Source organism: Physcomitrium patens, chromosome 24, assembly GCF_059467195.1.
Source record: "Physcomitrium patens ecotype Gransden chromosome 24, ASM5946719v1, whole genome shotgun sequence".
NCBI lineage: Eukaryota > Viridiplantae > Streptophyta > Bryopsida > Funariales > Funariaceae > Physcomitrium > Physcomitrium patens.
Window position 1 is genome coordinate 12913986 of NC_143433.1, and position 18288 is coordinate 12932273.

General features: G+C 41.1%; 3 protein-coding genes across 3 annotated transcripts; 1 reads left to right on the top strand and 2 right to left on the bottom strand.

Annotated features, from left to right (window-relative positions):
• Positions 1-867: 867 nt before the first annotated feature.
• On the bottom strand, positions 868-4305 carry LOC112276671 (F-box/kelch-repeat protein At5g15710). Its single transcript, XM_090247243.1, has one exon. It carries the CDS (start codon positions 3141-3143, stop codon positions 1851-1853), a length of 1293 nt encoding a protein of 430 aa, XP_090103369.1. The 5' UTR covers positions 3144-4305; the 3' UTR covers positions 868-1850.
• Positions 4306-6749: 2444 nt separating this feature from the next.
• LOC112277043 (alternative NAD(P)H-ubiquinone oxidoreductase C1, chloroplastic/mitochondrial) lies at positions 6750-11622 on the bottom strand. The gene is made up of 11 exons (XM_024509008.3): positions 11435-11622; positions 10046-10332; positions 9700-9795; positions 9222-9288; positions 8895-9087; positions 8594-8687; positions 8274-8483; positions 7787-8146; positions 7553-7629; positions 7271-7374; positions 6750-7101 (listed from the first exon to the last, which is right to left on the bottom strand). The coding sequence occupies exons 1-11, from the start codon at positions 11484-11486 to the stop codon at positions 6944-6946; spliced, it is 1698 nt and encodes a 565-aa protein (XP_024364776.1). The 5' UTR covers positions 11487-11622; the 3' UTR covers positions 6750-6943.
• A 3102-nt stretch (positions 11623-14724) lies between these two features.
• Positions 14725-17598, top strand: LOC112276302 (uncharacterized protein At1g32220, chloroplastic). Its single transcript, XM_024507448.3, has 6 exons — positions 14725-14962; positions 15616-15709; positions 15944-16088; positions 16433-16579; positions 16725-16850; positions 17004-17598. The coding sequence occupies exons 1-6, from the start codon at positions 14784-14786 to the stop codon at positions 17282-17284; spliced, it is 972 nt and encodes a 323-aa protein (XP_024363216.1). The 5' UTR covers positions 14725-14783; the 3' UTR covers positions 17285-17598.
• Positions 17599-18288: the final 690 nt, after the last annotated feature.

Below are 18288 nucleotides of genomic sequence, written 5' to 3' on the forward strand. Positions count from 1 at the left end.
TCTTCCTGTTTTCGTCGAATTTGCATCAATTAATCTTCCATGTGGTCCCGGCTCTCAAGCATTGCAAACAAGCAATTTATGTGGGAAATAAGTATGACGCCTTGAATGAGATAAGCTCCTCCAAAGTGAGACGAAACAGTGAATTGTGGTACCAATCAGGTCGAAGTTATGTATAGGTATAATCAGATGCTTCGTAATTGGTCGGACTAGCCCGAAATTCATGTCCCACTTATGTGACTCTATGTGTATCAATTGTTGCTTCTCATATTCTAGTCTATTTGGTCCAAGCGCATTCAGGTGCCTCACGAATCAAGATATAATTCAAAGTCGAGGAATATGATTTTCTCGACTCACGAAGCTAGTTGACTGCTGAGTTATGAAATCAGCAAGCTAAGGTATTTCGTTCACTATTTATTTTTGAGCAATCGCAGTCAACTCGTGCATGCCACAATCTAGAGTGAATGCTCAATTCACACACCTTCAGTTTCATCTATCCTCACTTGTAGAATTGTGTTGTACAAAATACTTAATATAAATTAAATACACGTCGTAACCTCATACATTGATTTTGAAGAATGTGTTACTACATCAAAACATTTAAGTGTTGGACTGGTTACTCGTGAATGCTACGCTTACTGTCTATGGCGGGGAACAAATCACATTTGTGTATGGACAAAGTGGCTAATCGTGTTGCTGAATTGGTTGGCACACACCTTGCTTGTCACGAAGTTGACTATACCTGCATTATGAGGAAATTTTTTGGCTTAGAAACTGAACTTCGAAAGCTGTTCAACTGCAAATGAAAAAGATGTGGCTCACCAAGTGAAAGATAGTGAAATAGACACTGATGAAGATGAAACAAATTACTTACAAAATCATGGTCAATTTCATCAGATATTTGAATGCAAAATTGTACATTTTGCTTCATTTAACATTACAGTTTTTCACCGACTATGAGGTCTCCTGAAGGTAGCCAACAAGCTTTTGCCACTTTAACATGCCTTCCGCGGAGTAGTTACAGATACCCCCTTGAGAATGGAGATCTAAAACTAGCTCGGGACACAACGTCGTCTGCTACAACAATGTGACGGAAGCCATGTAGCATGGACACCAATTCTACAATTTTGAGGGTGTTCACAATATCCTGGAGAGTTGTAACACTTTTTGGTATACAGTCAAATGCTTTCACCGACTCTTCCAAGTGAAAGACTCAGTTTAATTCACACCCTAAACACAGGATCCCTGCCCTTCCGTGATAAAAAGTATCGACGGTATCCAAATGAATAATTTAAAGGATTATCGCTCCATGAACTTATCAATCATCTATACCTTCACCTACGAGCTTGAATCAACCAAATGCTACTTTTGATTGATCACGGTCAGCGGCTTACAGCCAGAAATATGCCTTCTTGAAAGCTTGTCAATCCTTGGGTGAGTGTCGAGTCTCATCGCTGACTTGGTAAAATCGAAGGAGATTAACTTGACGTCTCGTCTTACAGGATCAAATCAATCAAGACGGCGCCCCGAACTGCATTGAAGAATGCCCACACAAGTTGCCAATTGCAAAAGAAAATCGTTAGCACTAATAATATGCTTGAGTAAACATCTAATCCTTTGCCTTCACTCGCTCCACCTATTGAAGACGTCGAGAACATCCCGAATTGGAAGCAAAGGGCCTCCGTTCCAAACGGTGTGCTGTTGTTTTCCAGGGAATTTCCTTGTTCCTGGTGCACAGTTAAACATGCGCATTGCAGCTCTAACCTTCGAGGTGGACAATTAAATAAAAAGTGCCACCGATCGGAGCTTCAATTGTCACTTACAGATCACTTTAACGGATCCAACTCTTCGAATTACGGGAGTAGGAGGCTTGGGGTGAAAACATAACCGTTGTGATAAGGCTGTGAGACCGGCGCTGCCCCTGGTGCAGTCGGGACGCAGGGCGGCAACCATACCCAAGACTTCTTGCTCACGTTGTAAGCCAGAAACCTCGTGGCCCATTTCACGAAAAGAATTACGTCGTCGTTGTCATCCCGCCTAAAGGACCGTGGGGGACTCTTTGGAGGGCTTCGTCTGCCGCTGCACATGGCTTCCAAGAGAATGTCCACGACGTTCCATCGCCGTGTATCTTCGTCAAGCTCCCAGATGCCAATATTGTTACTCTTATCGTGCTGGTTGTGACGGTATGCACCCACGAGGAAGAGATGGCCAGGGCGAGCTACGAGGCTCGGGCCACTAATCTCCGCTGGTAAGGAGATCTTTAACCTGTTCCATTCTTCATTCACCACGTTGAATGCATGGAGCTGATATGGCCGCGCAGTTAAGCAGTAGAGCACGCCCTCGCAAACCGCTGAACACAGGACCGCTCGTATCGAATGCCCGACAAGTGTCCGAAAGTGACTTGCAAGGAACGAAGTGAAAGAATCCAAAGGATCCAGCTCCGCTTCGTAAGACTTCCAATCTTGCGAAACGGAGTCGAATATATACGCAACCAAAACTTTATACTCTCGGCTACTGCTGCTGTCCTCTCTCCTCACTTCTCCAATTACAATAAGCTTGTAGGTACCCGCAAACCTGTCCACCACAAGCCCCGCCACACTCACCAAGCTCGTGGCTGGATCGAGCTGGGGGGGGGAGGGTACATCCCGCCAGAACCTTGATAAAGGATTACAGATGATGAGCTTGGTCGGCATGACTCCTCTGGCGGTTGCATTCCACCCTGCACCAAGGCAGATCAAGCCATCGGCAGCAGCGAGAGGAGCTTTCGTATTTAGGTCAAAGGGGAGAAACCCTAGAGGGAGACTGTACCATTTCGATAGCTGCACGTCATAGGCGAAGCAGACAGTGCCCACCTTCTGTTGGCCAAAGGTGAGGAACCACTCCGCAGGGGCGGTCTCGGACTCGGCTTCGCAGAGACGAATGAAACTCGACGTTCGGAGCTTGATTTTCCATTTTTTGCACACAGACTGCATGCGGATGAGATACTGGAGGGGGAGCCGGGCTATCACGCGGTCCAGGACATCGTCTGGAAGCGACGACCATATCTCTCTTCTTAAGATGGTCTGGCCAGGGAGCACTTCGCCCTTAGCCTGATTGTTGACTTCATGGCCCTTGATTCCAAGCCGAGTGATCCACATACCTGCCATTCTAAACCCCGAAATGTTCTCACACTTGCAACGAAAACTATTCAATATGTGTGCATGAACATGCTCCAAAACTAGGAGCCTCAAATCGACTCCAACCCGCAGAACAAATCTCTTTCCACAGGGCTGGTAGCACTGATTCGGCCACAATTACCGAGTCTACAACCCATTTTACAAACACTCCTCCCTATCTCGGTATACAATATGGTGAAAAGCGATCAATGACGAGGAGTGACCATAAATTGGCGATAATCCTAGCAATTGTCTAGCAGAAACAACAAAGACGGAAGGCTTCCCTCCGTGCAACAGGGTCACTCTAGTCAGGCAGCCACTCATCCTATCACTTGCGACTTCGAATCCAAGTGCAGCGACAGCACAAAACCCCACGGATTCATTGCTCCGCTGCTTCCCCTCCCACACACTGAACTCCCGACACGACCAACTAGTATCCCTTCGCGCGAGAAAAAAATGAAAATAATAAAAATAAAGCAAAATGAAATAAAAGCCCTGCTCCTGATTCCCGGAAGCGAACTCGCCTCGCGAATCACGAAACCCAAACCTGGCAGGCACACTAGCGGCTCTGCAATTACCCCACGGCCTCCCTGCGCAGCGGACCATGCATCGCCATACGCTTTCAAGAAAAGGGAACTCTCCACACCACACGGAAGAAACACAGCAAAACCAAAAACCGTATCCAAAGGTACACGAACTGGCTCGAAATCGTACTTTAAACACACTTTCTCGATCTCTCTCGACCCACACGGATAACGACGTCAGTCAACCTCACAACCAACACAAATTCACCTGTTCCGTAGCATATCAAAGCCCACTCAGCCAACCAGCCAGCCAGCCGGGAAATGAAAAAACAGTCCTACGCCCAAGTTCAATGTGTAGCTCGCATACACACACCTGCGAGGTAGGAGGATTCAAGCAACGATCACCACCCAGCCTCGAGAGCCTACCGCACACAGAAAAAATATATATTTTTTATATGTTCCTTTCCTTCTTTCCTTCTTCCTTTCCGTCATTTCTTCTTCCCCTGTATGTCGAGTGCGCTGATACTTCGGTTGGAGTAGTGGGAATTCCACCGAGTAAAGCCCTTTGCCGATTTCGAAGGGTGGGGGTGCATTCCTCCGTGACGGTGCATCATCATCGGAACTGACTTGCCTCCTCGTCGAGACACCCGATTTGCTTCCCTCGTTCCCCGTGGAAATGGGATCCCGGAAGCATCAGGGATCATAAATGCCACCAGGTCACTTGCGGACACAGGCCACCTGTTTCCCCCGCCTCGGTGCATCCGCCCTCGCCAGATTTTCAAATTTCCACAAATGAAGTTTCTTCCATTACTTCATCCATGATTTTTCATTTCCTAGATGGATGAGAGTACGGATGGGTGCGATGATGGATGGATGATATATATTTGCAGATTTTGACATATTCCTCCACTCATTCCTTCTTTTTGCACACTGTCGATAAATTTTTTTTATAACTTTTTTGCAAGTACAACTTTAGTGGAATGAAAGAGGTTCGGAAATGGGCCTTGCTTTGGCTTCGCAGATTTTTTATATTTTATGGAAAGTATGCATAAAACTAAATTTGATCTTGTTTTTGTTTTTGATAATAGAAATATTGTTACTATTTCTTTATCTAAAATAATTGAACGTGTTACATTATCATGTTTGAAGTGTGTTGATTGCTGCTGAAACCAAGAAGTACACATTGTAATGCCTGTTGAAAAAAACATATAAAACTATTCACACATGATAACTTCCAAACATTAGTGAAAATAGGTGGAAAGTTCAGTTGGTTTTGCAAAAAAAAATATTTGTTTCTTCATTCATCCAATCTTGATTTGCCTCAATCAACTTTTTTTTTTTTTTTTTTTTTTTAATGTCCTATAAAAAAATGAAAATTTACAACGTGTGCTTTGCAATAAATACATTATTGTAACAAGATACTATCAAATGCGACAATTTAGTTGGTTCTCCTTTAATAAACGATGTATTTTCAAAACAAACCTTTTTACTTTATTTTACTTTATTTTAAATTTACACTCATTATTGGATGAAATACACAATCAACAATTGTGTTATCATTATCAAGTTTTGTCAATAACATTGGATACATCACACACACAAACTCATTCACATTCTTAAAAAGAGATATTTGTACATACAAATAAACAATTGAAAATCCTCAAACAAATGTAAAATGTGAAATGCTTGTCATACCAAATATCAATGAAATACACCAACTTGCACCATTGATTGCTTAATTGACACACCAACATTTCCCCTCATGCTTTGGTAACGTAGTTGTTGCTGTTTTCGAAATTCCCATGAACTCTTGGAACACAATCATGGTGAAGGACAACGTCAAGGAGGAATCCACTTTACTTACTAACCACCCAAACGAAAAGGAAAAAATAAAATAAGATAAAAAATGCCATGTTTTCAAACGCAAAGTGTGTAAGGTCAATCTAAATGAAAGGAGGAAAGTAAGAGAGAAAGACGAGAATCCTATTGCGAACAAAATCAAAGGCAACAGTGAAGATAGAACGGGCAGCCACAGAGAGAGCAGTGATGAGAAGCAGTGCAATATCCGCCGACAAGACGCACACAAAGGGCAGCACAACACAGAGTTGTGAGGGCAAGGAAAGTGGGGCCCTATCAACTGGCCAATTGTTGCTCATACGATTCCACCCACTAGCTACCCTGATTGTATACAAATGAATGAATCCAAGGCTGCTGCAGCTGCACTGTCTCGTTCAACCGCGGCGCGGATTAAGATTGTCTACAGATGGGCCACACCGCAAAAGGACAAGCCAGGCGCAGACAAAAGGGGTTGAGACTCAGATCATGCTGGAGCACATGAAACTCCGACCATTACACACCAGAATTGCAAAGCCAAAAGGCCACATGCTAGCCCCACTTGAGCCCCACTAGAATTAGCATAAGGAAGCGCTGTGCACCGCAATCAACGTAGTGGTGCGCTTTTTGCAGGTGGGCCAAAATGGTGGTGGTGGTATGGCATTCCCTTTTCCAACTGCGGAGTCTGCCCCTGGGGCCGAATTTTCGGAAAACTCAGCGTTGGGCTCTATTGGTGGCCAACACTTCGTGTTTGAGCTTTATTGAGTCACCTTGTGGGGTAAAGAATCTGTTGTGTAGGATCCCGCTCAGCTTGCACAACTCGGCAAATCTTGTGGGGTGAAGCCAGTATACGATCGGTCGTGGTAAGTTGGTGAATACGTTGAGTATTTTGATTAGTTAAGGGTTTAGGTTAGAAGTAGACCGAAGGTTGGCGTGCGCTGCTACTGTGCGGAGCTGGTGGGCTATTCCAGTGATCTTTGAATTAGTATAAAAAGCGTTGCAGGGAAGGGTTAACAGCCTCACCAAACTCGCAGCATTGTAGTCGCATTGAAAATTGGTAATAATTTTGAAGTGACGGTGCAATTCTTCCTTGAATTTTTCGGCTATAAGTATTTTTCTCAGAATTGTCTTGCTTTCGTGGGCCCCACAGTGTAAGCAGTGGGGAACATGAATGGTTTGTGCAACACGTACACAAGCTAATCGTAAATAGTGTTGCAAGTCGAGGGCCTTTACACAGGACTGCACAGGAAAAAAATGCATATCGCTACATTCCACACTTTGGAAGTTACGATTTACAAGGAAGACACACGCTATGGTCTAGTTTTGAAATGTAAAAGTCTAATTCAGACTGCATAGCTATCAGACAAGCTTCTCATTTCTACTCCAAACTGGAACCAGTATTCGTATACTTCCAGTCCACATATCAAGAGTTTTTCATTTTAGGATTGCATCAGCAGCTTCTATCAAGGAATTGCTGATAGTCTCCTGCAGATACGACACCGTGCTCACAGTTGTCTTGGCTAGCCAGCTGAGGCCTACTCTGGCTCTGTGCTCGTTAGTTGGGAGGCGATACAAATATGCAAGCTTCCTCGCTGCGGACGGTCCACAAAAGAGAATCATAAGAACAGATACCCAAGACAGTAATGTGCCAAAGGGAGACAAGCATTTCACTTGATTGTACCCTCAGGCTGGATTCTAAAATCAACGACGGAAGTGGTTTCCTTTGTAAAAAACAAATAAAGGAAGTAAGAAGGAACGTACCCTGGTGTCCCAAGAATCCATCAAGGGTAACACCCTCGATAAAGCTCAAGGAGACTGATCCATCATTTGTTCCCAATGTCATCATCTCGCCTAAATGTTGGTATCTGTGCGTTGGACCATAGAGTGCGGAGGTTTCATTTAATTTTAATAGTAAATTAGCAATGTGTGCAATGGCATGGATAAATAAATCCAAGGAATTGATGTAACAAGAGCAACACACACCAAGCAACTACTTCGTGATAGCCAAGGGTAACTCAGAATTATATAATTTTCAACACAAACCTGAAGGGTAAAAGTGGGCGATTGTTGATGGCAGCCCACAAGTTCCAGCCAACATAGTCGGCTTGCTGGAATGCTACCTGTAGATTCAAGACAACCATGTTGCTTCAGATTAAATGACTAATATCAATGACATAAAAAATTTCAGTACCCAGGACCAATTAATATCAAACCAATTGTTCATAACATCTACATTCGAGCACCCTTTATGAGTCGAAAAGTTAAGACGTATCACACCTGCGCAGTGCTGGGGAGTTGTTTTCCATTGCCATCTGTTGCGCCAGCCGAATCACCAAGAGCAAAGATACGGGGATAACCTCTCACCCGTAGCATCTCATCGGTGTCAGCTTGTCCACGACCATTTATAGGAAACGATTGGTATCCAGCTTGGGTTTCTGATGGAGGTATTGAAACTTTCGTCCCAGCAGTCCACAGTACTAAATCTGCTTCAATAGTTTGGCCTGGAGGAGCTCGCCGGCTTGGACGTTGCGATGGTTGCCCAAGCTCAAGACGAATACGATTTGAGCTTTCGTCAGCTCGTCTCATGTTTGCTACGAAATATCCTAGCATTAACTCCACGTTTCTACTTGAAAGAACCTGGAGATTATAGCTCCAAAACAACATCTCAGTACCCAAACCTTTGCTGGATGTGTCTAAAAATTCACAAGTTGCACAAAGAGACAACGAAGCTCCATATACAACTAAAGGTTTCATGAAAATTTACCCTTGATGCTGCTTCTCTAGTGCCAGCTGGTGCTGAAGCCACAATATCCGATGCCATATCAATCACTTTAACTGTTCCCTTCTGGCCAAGCCTTTCAGCTAGGGTGGCAGAGAGCTCTACGCCGGAGTAACCCGATCCCACAACGACCACCTCAATAGGTGCATAAACTGACGCCTCATTTTCAAGAGTAGTCAACCTTCTGTCCACCTCCTGTGAAACCAAGTAAATTGTCGTTTCAGGTACTCTAGTGTTAAGCGTCAGTATCTGAGATTAGCAAAACTCTTCTAACGAACTTACGGTAGACGGGTGTTCAAACTCACCAATGCGTCTTCAAGAGTGCTAAATGGAAGTGCCAGCTCAGAGGCGCCTGGTACAACATTCATGCGAGGCTCCGAACCCAGCGACAACACCAGCCTGGCCCCGACCGACCGACCGACCGACGCCACGTTAAGTTCATAATTTACAATTCCCACCTGAATTCAGTGTGTAAACCCAGCATTACACGTACTTCTATAGCAATAGTTAAGAAAGATATTCAAGTAGCTTATCACATCTAAAGCGCAGTAATGTTTAGCAATCCATTGTGCAAATGTGAAGTAGATCAACAGCAACGAACCATACCAGTCGTAGTCTACTTGCATTCCACTGCTGAGGTATACCGACCCACCAACGTCTCGACTTGCAGTAGCCAAAGCTGGCGTACCATTCACTGCATCAGATGGTTGAATAGACCTTACAGTGTCTTGACAGAATCGTATGTTAGTATTCGCGAGCAGTTCCTTAAATGAGGGGGCAACTTCCCATTCATCCGCCTCTGCACAACAAGTTGACGCAACATATGACACGCAAGGCAGTTAGAAGTATGACGATTAAAGAAATCCATCAGAGCGAAAAAGCAGATAGATATATAAGAAAATGAATGGGGTAGAGATTGTAAAGTTATCTAACCTTTAGAAACGAGCTCATATAGCAGAGGCTTAAATACAAATCGGTCTGACTGATCGACCAAAACAATCTGTCATCCATAAAAACAGCATATCAAGGTTGTCAAAAGTCAGAAATTGCATACCCAGTATAATTGGGATCATTTAATTGTTGGCTTTCATTCGGGTCTCACCCTTGAGCAAGAGCAATGCTAACGTTTCTTCTATCGATTCAATTGTGTTACAGGTTGAGAGTACACCTAGCGAAGAATATGGCACTCATCCCCAAAACCCTGCTTTTCTATTTTACTGATGGACTTTCACTACGCAACTCTTCACATTTGTTTTCTTTCATCACTCTGGCAGTGTTGACAGTGCTAATGTCTTCATTTCATGTTAAGGCATAGTTTCTTCACATGAAGACATTTAGAGTAATGTTAAATCACTTAAGTAGGGTTGCAAGGACTTCGTTGATCAACACATGCATGCATAATGGCCAATACCTGTGGTTTCTTATCAGGTGGCCAGATCAAGGATTCAAGCCGCAGGGCAGTGTAGAGTCCACCAAAACCTCCTCCAAGTATACATATCCTCGGCCTCTGTAAACAGTCCAGCAGTCTTCATTAAGATGTTTCCTTCATACACCTATAAGCAGGCAAGTTCAATTCTATAAGACAAACCTACTGTAAATCCTAACAGCAGATACTAGTTTCGCCATGTCAGCATTTAGAATTGTAACATGTAGTCGAAGCTATCCGTGCTGCTTAGAAAGTGGAGTTAATTAGCTATTTTTAAATTAGTACAAATTCAAGGTCAATCAGAGCAACGTGCAATCTTCTGCTTCCTCACCTTCGGATCAGACCAGACAAATGAAGTAAGTCCAGCGCCGCCATCGTCAAGCACCGCATCACTATTTCGTCCCCCTGCCTCGGCACGAGCAGCCATAGCTGCTGACAGTGAAATTGCTTGAAGTGCAATAAATGGTTGATAAAACTTCACTGTTGAAAAGAAGAGACTTCTCATGCTCCTCTTCCAATCGGAGGTAGTCATCTGCACTTGCCTGACACTCGAACTCAATCTCGCGCGACATGGTTGCAAAAATAATAACCCAGATAGCTCTTGTTTTTCACATCTTCCTGCTCACACAAGGGGACTCTCGTCAATAATTGACTTAACACAATAATTTACATTGAAAACTTCAAAATGAAGTTGATGTTTGCAACTTTGATACACGGTCACTTGGTAAAGTATGACAAAAATTACCCCAGCTCTTCCAAAAGCACAATTGACCCGACAACAAATTAAGGAACACACTCAATCATAGGATCTCACTGTTGCCGAAGCTAGAATTTGGAATTTTAAGCCAAATTATTCGTAGACCTACGAAATGCCAAGGGCGAATAGTTACTTTTTGATTAAAAAAACAACTATCATCTCGTGAAGGCTCGTTGCCCACAAAGCAACTCCTCAGAGGCCCTTAATTCGGGACTTCGGTCGATCGAGTGATTTCAAGAGAACAGAATTGCCACCATACCGCCCCTAGACGACAGCAGCCTAATTCCACATGCTTTTCAACTGAATTTTGCGAATACAAAAGAAAATTTAGGAATGTTCATAAAATTCAGCATGATCAGGTTCGACATTAGTTTGTGAAGGTTTCGGGTTCAGCAACAAACTTTGAAATGGTATGCTACATATGATTTTTTTTTCTCTCACAGCCACAAAGCAGCTGAAATCCCCTATGCCGTGTGCTAGGTCAAGTTATCCAGACAGTCTATTGTACCCTCAACGCACTTTCGACACTAGTCGCTTTTGGACTTCACACTGCATCACTAAATGTGGTTCGTCAAAATAAATAAGTGAATAAAATTACTAGTAATGAAATAGAGTTCTCTTTTGTTTAATACGAAAGCTCGTCATTGATGAGGGATAAAACACTAATGATTCCCTTGAGCAGACGCACATTCAAGCAACAGCAAAGCTGAGCCTAAGGAGGTGCAAAGCTAGAGACACGGAAAATTCTCCAGCGTTCAAGTTTACACTTAACCACAACACATTTCATAGGAAATTAAATCGATCTCAACCCCAATATCCTCTTCCTCGTAAAAGCGAAATCTACCGTAGGATTTCACAACTAGGAACGAAATCCAAAATTTCACAACAAAAAACTAGAATAATTCTGTAGACCCACCAAATTTCCCAACTCCCAACTTCAGGGAGAGAAGTAGGAGACAGTACCTCGGTACGCTACGGGACTCACGACTGGACTCAGCACCAGATTGAGCGCCATCTCGTTCCTGTGTTCTCCAGACTGGACAAAATCCGGTCACCCAGGCAAGAGTTTCGGCAAGCAGTGCCCAATTCTCAGAACACCACTGATCCGGCATCCATCAGATGGAGCTGTGTAGAGAACAAGCGAGGCCAGGGCAGCAGCAACTGGGGGATTGAAGCGGGGCTGGGATTATGAGCCTGGGGCGTGGAAGAGTGGCAGTCTCCCGATGCAGGCAGCGCTGGCGCCAGCATCTTGTGGCCACGCCACATCCACTCCAGTGCTTTGCTTGCTTCCCCTCTTTCGACGATGATGACCAATCGAGTTCTGGAAGGTGACCCCCTCATCCATCCATCCCCACCTCCGAGGACTTTCAAAACTCTGCGTTCTCTGTGTGTATATGTTCTCTTCGTAAGGAAGTTGTGATCGCTTCTGTGTCTGTATCCATGTGTCCAAGGCAAGCGACTTGCACTATCATTGACTGGTATTTATATTTAGTTTCACATTAAACAGTTTTAGGTTTGATACTTCATTCATCTATATATATATATATATATACATATAAACAAACTTTAAAATAAAATAAAAAATGTAATATCAAGTGTACAACAAAGAGGCTGAAATAATATGCTTGTGGGTTTTGCTTTTGTGTAATTCAGACTGTATTGTGTCTAATCAATTTTATAATTATATTTGGATGTGTATGTATATTTCAAAATTTAAGCATATTTATCAAGAAGAAAAATAACATATATATATATATATATAGATATATATATATATATATATATATATATATAGATATATATATATATATATATATATAGATATATATATATATATATATATATATATATATATATATAATACTTGTGGAAACTTGTGCCATTGGCTACAAAAAAGTTGTAAAAGTTCAATTTGTGGTTGCTAAGTCAAAAATTGATCATTTCTAAAGAGATGTTGACCAAGAAAAAAATAAAAAATAAAAATAAAGAGTATATGCATAATGATAGAACCATTCATGTTTCTTCAATGTAATTGATAAATACAATTTTTATTTATTACAACTACATAAATAACTAAATTAAGAGAACTTTGAGATAAACTACATTTTTGGTAGTAAAAGAGATTTCTTAGCATTAAAAGATATATACTTGGAATAATTGATAATATTTTCAAGCTACAAGCTATGATAGAAGCTTCTTATATTAATAGAATGTAGAATATTGATGCATTGAAGTTGTATTTGCAGCTGATTTCTGGTGCAATATATAATGTTGTTATGCACGGAGTGGTTATTGGCAATTGCATTGTAGAAATTGCTTGAGATAGTAGTTAGATGTAAACGCAAAGCCTGGCATTGTTGGAAATTGAGTTGAGATTATCAAATCAAGTTTTGCATAAGGTATAGGATGTTAGTACACTTGTGCAAAGTGGTGCAGCTCCTTGTTTGTTGGCAATGTAGTTTTAAAATTGGGGTTGATGTTAGGTAGGTGGAGAAGATTAGAAGGCAATGTTGGAATGAAGATTGGTTGAGATGAATTGGTGGCAGACATGTGAGCATGGAATAAGGGTATCAAAGTTGTATTCAAATGGAGATGGATATTGTTGTTTAGGTAGCAGCCTGGAGTTGCAGAGATCATTTCTAAGCAAGGTGGGAAGTTGTAATTGGAATGAAAGTGTAATTATATGAAGATACAAATGGCTGGATGTGTTAATTTGCAATCCTTTTAAGTAAGATTGGTTGGTGGTTATGAAAATTTTTACTATTAAAATAAAACAAATATATAAAAGGCCATACATTAAAAATAAAAAATAAAAAAATAAAATTATGAATTAAATCAAATATTAGAAAAGAATTTTGGTCTTCTTGGTTCTTTTAATAAAATCTAAAAATAAATTTGATTATCTATAAAGTAATAAATATTAAAAATATTAAAAATTTAAATTTTTTTATTGCAAAGTCCAAACAATTGTTGTATACATTTTTTATATTTTTATAAGTAAGTGTTTATTAATTTTTTTGATAAATGAACTATTCTTTAAAATAATATGAAGCAACTTAATAAGATATTTAAACTTTTTAAAATATTTCTTTTTAGTTGTATTGATAATAAAGTGGAAAATAGCATTATGTATATTTTTATGTAAAACTACCTACCAAAATTATATTAAATAATATACTAATGTGAATTACCAAATAATAATTAAAACATTATCTATTAATAAATAGTATTATATAAAGGTTGATAATACTTAAAGATGCTATGTGATGTAATTACTATGTTAATATAACAATGATACGATTCTCAAATTATAAACAATGATGTGACCATTATAAACCTCAAAAGATTTTATAGTGTGGATTTGCACTTAATCATTTATTAATCAAGTGTTGATTTTTACATGATATTTATTAAGAATAACTTAATCAATGCTAGATTACATCAAGTGTAATGTAGACCTTAATAGTTTGAAAGAATATAAAAAGAGCATTATCACATGTTAACTGAAAATTAGAATAATTAGCTACAACTTTATTCTTTATAAAATCACAAATTTTTGGTTGCAAAATTAATCATCCAACTACACATTTGTTGAAGTAGTAAATGTTAAAACAAATATATTGTGCTACTTGGATAGGAATCAATCTTAATTTCTCAATCGATTACTACAACACATATTCCTTTGCAAACATTGTCCTCCGCATTTTCCTACCCACACTAAGCACAATGAGAAGAATTCTACAGTCTTGTTTTATTATGGATACCCAATCCTTATCCGGGTATCCAGAAACGTACGATACCCTATACGACCCAGGGTATTGAGAGCGGAGCGCGAGTTGTGAAGCGGAATTGCGGAGAACCGAGCACGCCAGACGATTTTGCAGTTTGCAACGTCGGTTATCGACGTTGATCTGAATGACTGGCCGGAGATGCAACGTCGTGGAGGCGAATTTGCAGCCGCAGGTTCAGATTCTGCGTGGCCGATTGGGTATATGGCACACCAACAAGTGTGCCGATCTCAAATGATTGCCGGGCACCTGTTCCACGCTTCTCACTGCAGGCCAGAAATCCGTCGTAAAATCATTTCTTCAAATCGCCCCTCCATCAAGTGGTCTCAACAATTGTGATAGGATGCTAATGCCACGAGGAAACTGAAATTTGGTCACGAGAGGATGTGACATGGATGTAGGAATTCCTTGTGAATTGTGAAATAAAGGGTAATTCAAGAGCAATCGTTTGCGTCTCTAGAGTTTTTGAGGTCAATTTTCGATTGCAGGTCATCTCCCTCTTCCCCGCCTCAGTTTTGGCGGCTATGGCAGCCATGGCGGCCTCCGTTTCTTCGGTGGCTTCGATGTATTCTCATCAGATCTGCATTTCGCGCGTTGAAGCTCCCGTTGCTGCTGCCTTGTGCTCGCTGCGCTTCCGCCAGGAACAGCTCCTGCCTTTGACGAGCTTTGGTGGGAACCAAGTGCAGCGTTCTTGCACTAGTTGGTGAGTTTGTATGCGTGGTTGTGGGCATGCGTCACTTCCATCTGCTTGGAGTTTTTTCGGGCTTGCATGTATTGTGTTATCGGTTATTTCTCTTATTCACAATGTAGTGTCTCTACAATGTGGCTATTCGGGTAGCTTTAGGTAGTGGGTTTTGTGGACCTTGAACAAGGAGTGTCATATCGAATAATCTCTGTCAAGAGCTGGCCGCTTCTGCATTCTCAAGTAGAGTGGCAGGAGCTGGTCGAGGCAGACATCAGGGTCTAAGGTTTATGATGCGAGAGAAGCAATGAAGTTGCGCTTTTTTGCGTTCCGAATTGAAGCTGAGTCACAGTCCGCAGCTGTAGAGGTCATCAGCTTGCATGAATTGGTTTTTCATTATCCCAATCAGAGCTCCTTTCTTGTGTATTAAGTTGCAGCCAGTATTGTAACGATAAGTAAAGACTGAATATGCTGCTACTTCGAGCAGAGAAAAACATGATCATTAGTATTTAGGTTTAAATTGTGTGCTTGAGAAGAGGAAGCAGCAAGCGGCAACTTTTACTGCCCCTGCCGTGTTTCTGCAAGTAATTCTATTTGCGTATACCTCAGCACATGAAGTAAGATTGGGAAGCTCAGTTTTTCATGAGCTTTTAAACTGTTTGTGACAAGATCAGGCGGCAGGTGGAGTGCTCATATTCCGCGTACAGCAGTGACCCCGACTACAGCTCCTCCCCAATCGACGTGGATGCCGAAGTCAAGTCCATGAAGGTGATTAACGACCTTAAATAGTGTTCTGTAAATTACTGAACTCCTGTACACATTGACAATTTGGAGGACTTGAAGGCCATTGTATAACCCTTTACACGAATTCGAAGTCTTTATGTTTTCGTACATTACCGCATTTCGTCCTTGCGATTTATATCTCGGCTGACATGGTTGCTCATCAACGCACGCGATCTGATTATCAGTGGTATGGGCTTGGTTGCTACTGTTTCTTCGCAGATCCTGGTGCTGGGTGGTAATGGCTTCGTTGGTTCAGCGGTCTGCAAGCAGGCTGTCGCGCAAGGGATCTCTGTTGTAAGCCTTAGCAGATCTGGACGCCCAGCCATTTTGGAACCATGGGTTGACCAAGTTACGTGGGTATCAGGTAAGCCCGTTATCCTTAACTCCTGCAAACAGCACTCAAATCAAACATTGTCGGATACACGTGGGCGCGTTAGTTGTTGTAATCTTTTTAGGAATTCTGTAAACTTGTCACTGTGAGAGATTAATTTGAAAGGTGATGATTCGGCTACGTAAATACTTGGGGGTGTATATTATCGGCATCCTGTGTGAAACCTTGCTGAGTGTAGCACATTACATTAGAATATTGCACCAAGACATTAGCCTGAGCTAGGTGAGAATTTTTTTTAACAGTACACCTCCTTTGGCTGGTGATTCTTGTAGGGATATAAAGGCGTTTAGTTTTGAATCGTTGTGTATTTGGCACAGGGGATGTGTTCCTTACCGAGTGGGATTCTCTCCTCGACGGAGTGCAAGCAGTGATTTCCACTCTCGGTTTGATAGGTCCCAATGATCAGATGGAGAAGATCAATGCCGACGCCAACATCATAGCTGTGAACGCTGCAAAGAAGGCCGGTAAGTTCAGTGTGCGCAATAGGTAGAAAGCTGGTTTGTTGATTTCGTGTACGAACAAGCAGACAATCATTTTAGTATCTAGCTGTTTCGCCAACACTGCAGAAGCTACAAACTTTTTGATGATTTTATATAATGTTTTTTCCAGGTGTTTCCAAGTTCGTCTACATATCGGTGCACGACTACAACTTGCCAGAATTCGCTCTTAACAATGGCTACTTTGCAGGGAAGCGCAAAGCTGAAGCCGAGATTCTCTCAGCATTCCCCAACACCGGTTTGTTACATTCCGCTCTCCTCTTGCCACATTTTCCAGATCACAAACTTGAGACAAACCTGAGTCCGTAAAGTCCTTCATGGCTGGGTTTCTGATCAGCTAATAAATTCTTAGGGTTACTGATTGCTGTTGTTGTTATGGTTGGTAATTCAGGGACCATTCTACGACCGGGGTTCATTTACGGAAAGAGAAGATTCAATGGTGTAGAAATTCCTCTAGATTTAGTCGGGCAGCCGCTGGAGAAGGCTCTGGCAGCCACAGCAGCATTCACTCGCCCATTGCAGAATCTACCTGCATCCGACCTTTTGTTTGCTTCACCGGTGAGCGTAGAAGACGTAGCTGCGGCAGCAGTGAAGGCTCTGCAAGACGACGATTGTTTCGGAATTTTCACAATAGAACAAATTAAGGAGATGGCAAAGGAGATCATGGTTTGATAGAAAACTCTTCTCAATTGTCTTTTTTTTTTTATACCGGAAGTGGGCAGCGTAGATCGTATAGTGGGGCCTGAAGTGAGTCCGTCTGTGAATACCATGTTATTTTTAAACAGATCATCTTCTCTTAAAATGGTGAGAGTCACTGGAGTATAGAATCTTGTGTGTGATTTGATCAAGAAATTACAACCTTAGTGAAAAAGATCGACAGTTTGCGCCTAAATATGCAAACTACAATAGTGGACATATTCTGCCGTCAAATGAGAATCCTATGTATCACGATATTTTGAGCAGATTGGTACTTCATTTTTGCCAAATCGACTTAGCATCATACAAGATAAAGCCCCCCTGATATAAGCTGCTCAGTAATGTATTCTTGAAAACTGTCACATGGGAGTTGTAGGTTTTACCATAGCTTCTCAAATTTTTGTCAAATCAGTTCTTAAGGACGCATCTAACACAAATTCTGGGAGATAGTACTATTAATGCTATTTATAAGAATAAAATAAAATGTTTTCATTTTTCTTTTCATTTTTTGGTTGAATTTTGCAAGTATATATTTGAAAGAGACTACTTGATTTCAATCAAACACAAGTTAAAAAAGTTGTGGCATTTCTCTTTCTTTCCTTGGTTTAAAGATTCTCACTCTTCATGCCTAAGAATCTTTGGTACCAATCTACTTACATCTTTGAATTGCAATTTGTATTTAAGAAATAATTGTATCAATAAATATAGATTATAATCAATATCAAATTATAGTAATGTGCTACAAAACTTATGATTAATCATTTACAATATTTATGCAAATTTATTATTAACCATAAGCAACTAATATCTTGTTGTGATGTCCAAATTATTAAAATTATAAATAATTCTATTTTTTTTTAATCTCAAATTTTTCATATGACAACTTGTATTACTTTTAAGATATTTATTTGAGACTTAATTATGGTGCAATAAATGACCAATAAGCAAAAAACTTGTATATATATATATATATATATATA

Coding starts and splice junctions, on each gene's coding strand:
- LOC112276671 (XM_090247243.1), bottom strand. CDS start 3,143: ATGGCAGGTATGTGGATCACTCGGCTTGGAATCAAGGGCCATGAAGTC.
- LOC112277043 (XM_024509008.3), bottom strand. CDS start 11,486: ATGGCGCTCAATCTGGTGCTGAGTCCAGTCGTGAGTCCCGTAGCGTAC. Junction 8,147..8,273: donor CTAGAGAAGCAGCATCAAGG/GTAAATTTTCAT, acceptor TATAATCTCCAG/GTTCTTTCAAGTAGAAACGT. Junction 7,102..7,270: donor TGGATTCTTGGGACACCAGG/GTACGTTCCTTC, acceptor GACCGTCCGCAG/CGAGGAAGCTTGCATATTTG.
- LOC112276302 (XM_024507448.3), top strand. CDS start 14,784: ATGGCAGCCATGGCGGCCTCCGTTTCTTCGGTGGCTTCGATGTATTCT. Junction 15,710..15,943: donor CCGAAGTCAAGTCCATGAAG/GTGATTAACGAC, acceptor GTTTCTTCGCAG/ATCCTGGTGCTGGGTGGTAA. Junction 16,851..17,003: donor CTCAGCATTCCCCAACACCG/GTTTGTTACATT, acceptor TTGGTAATTCAG/GGACCATTCTACGACCGGGG.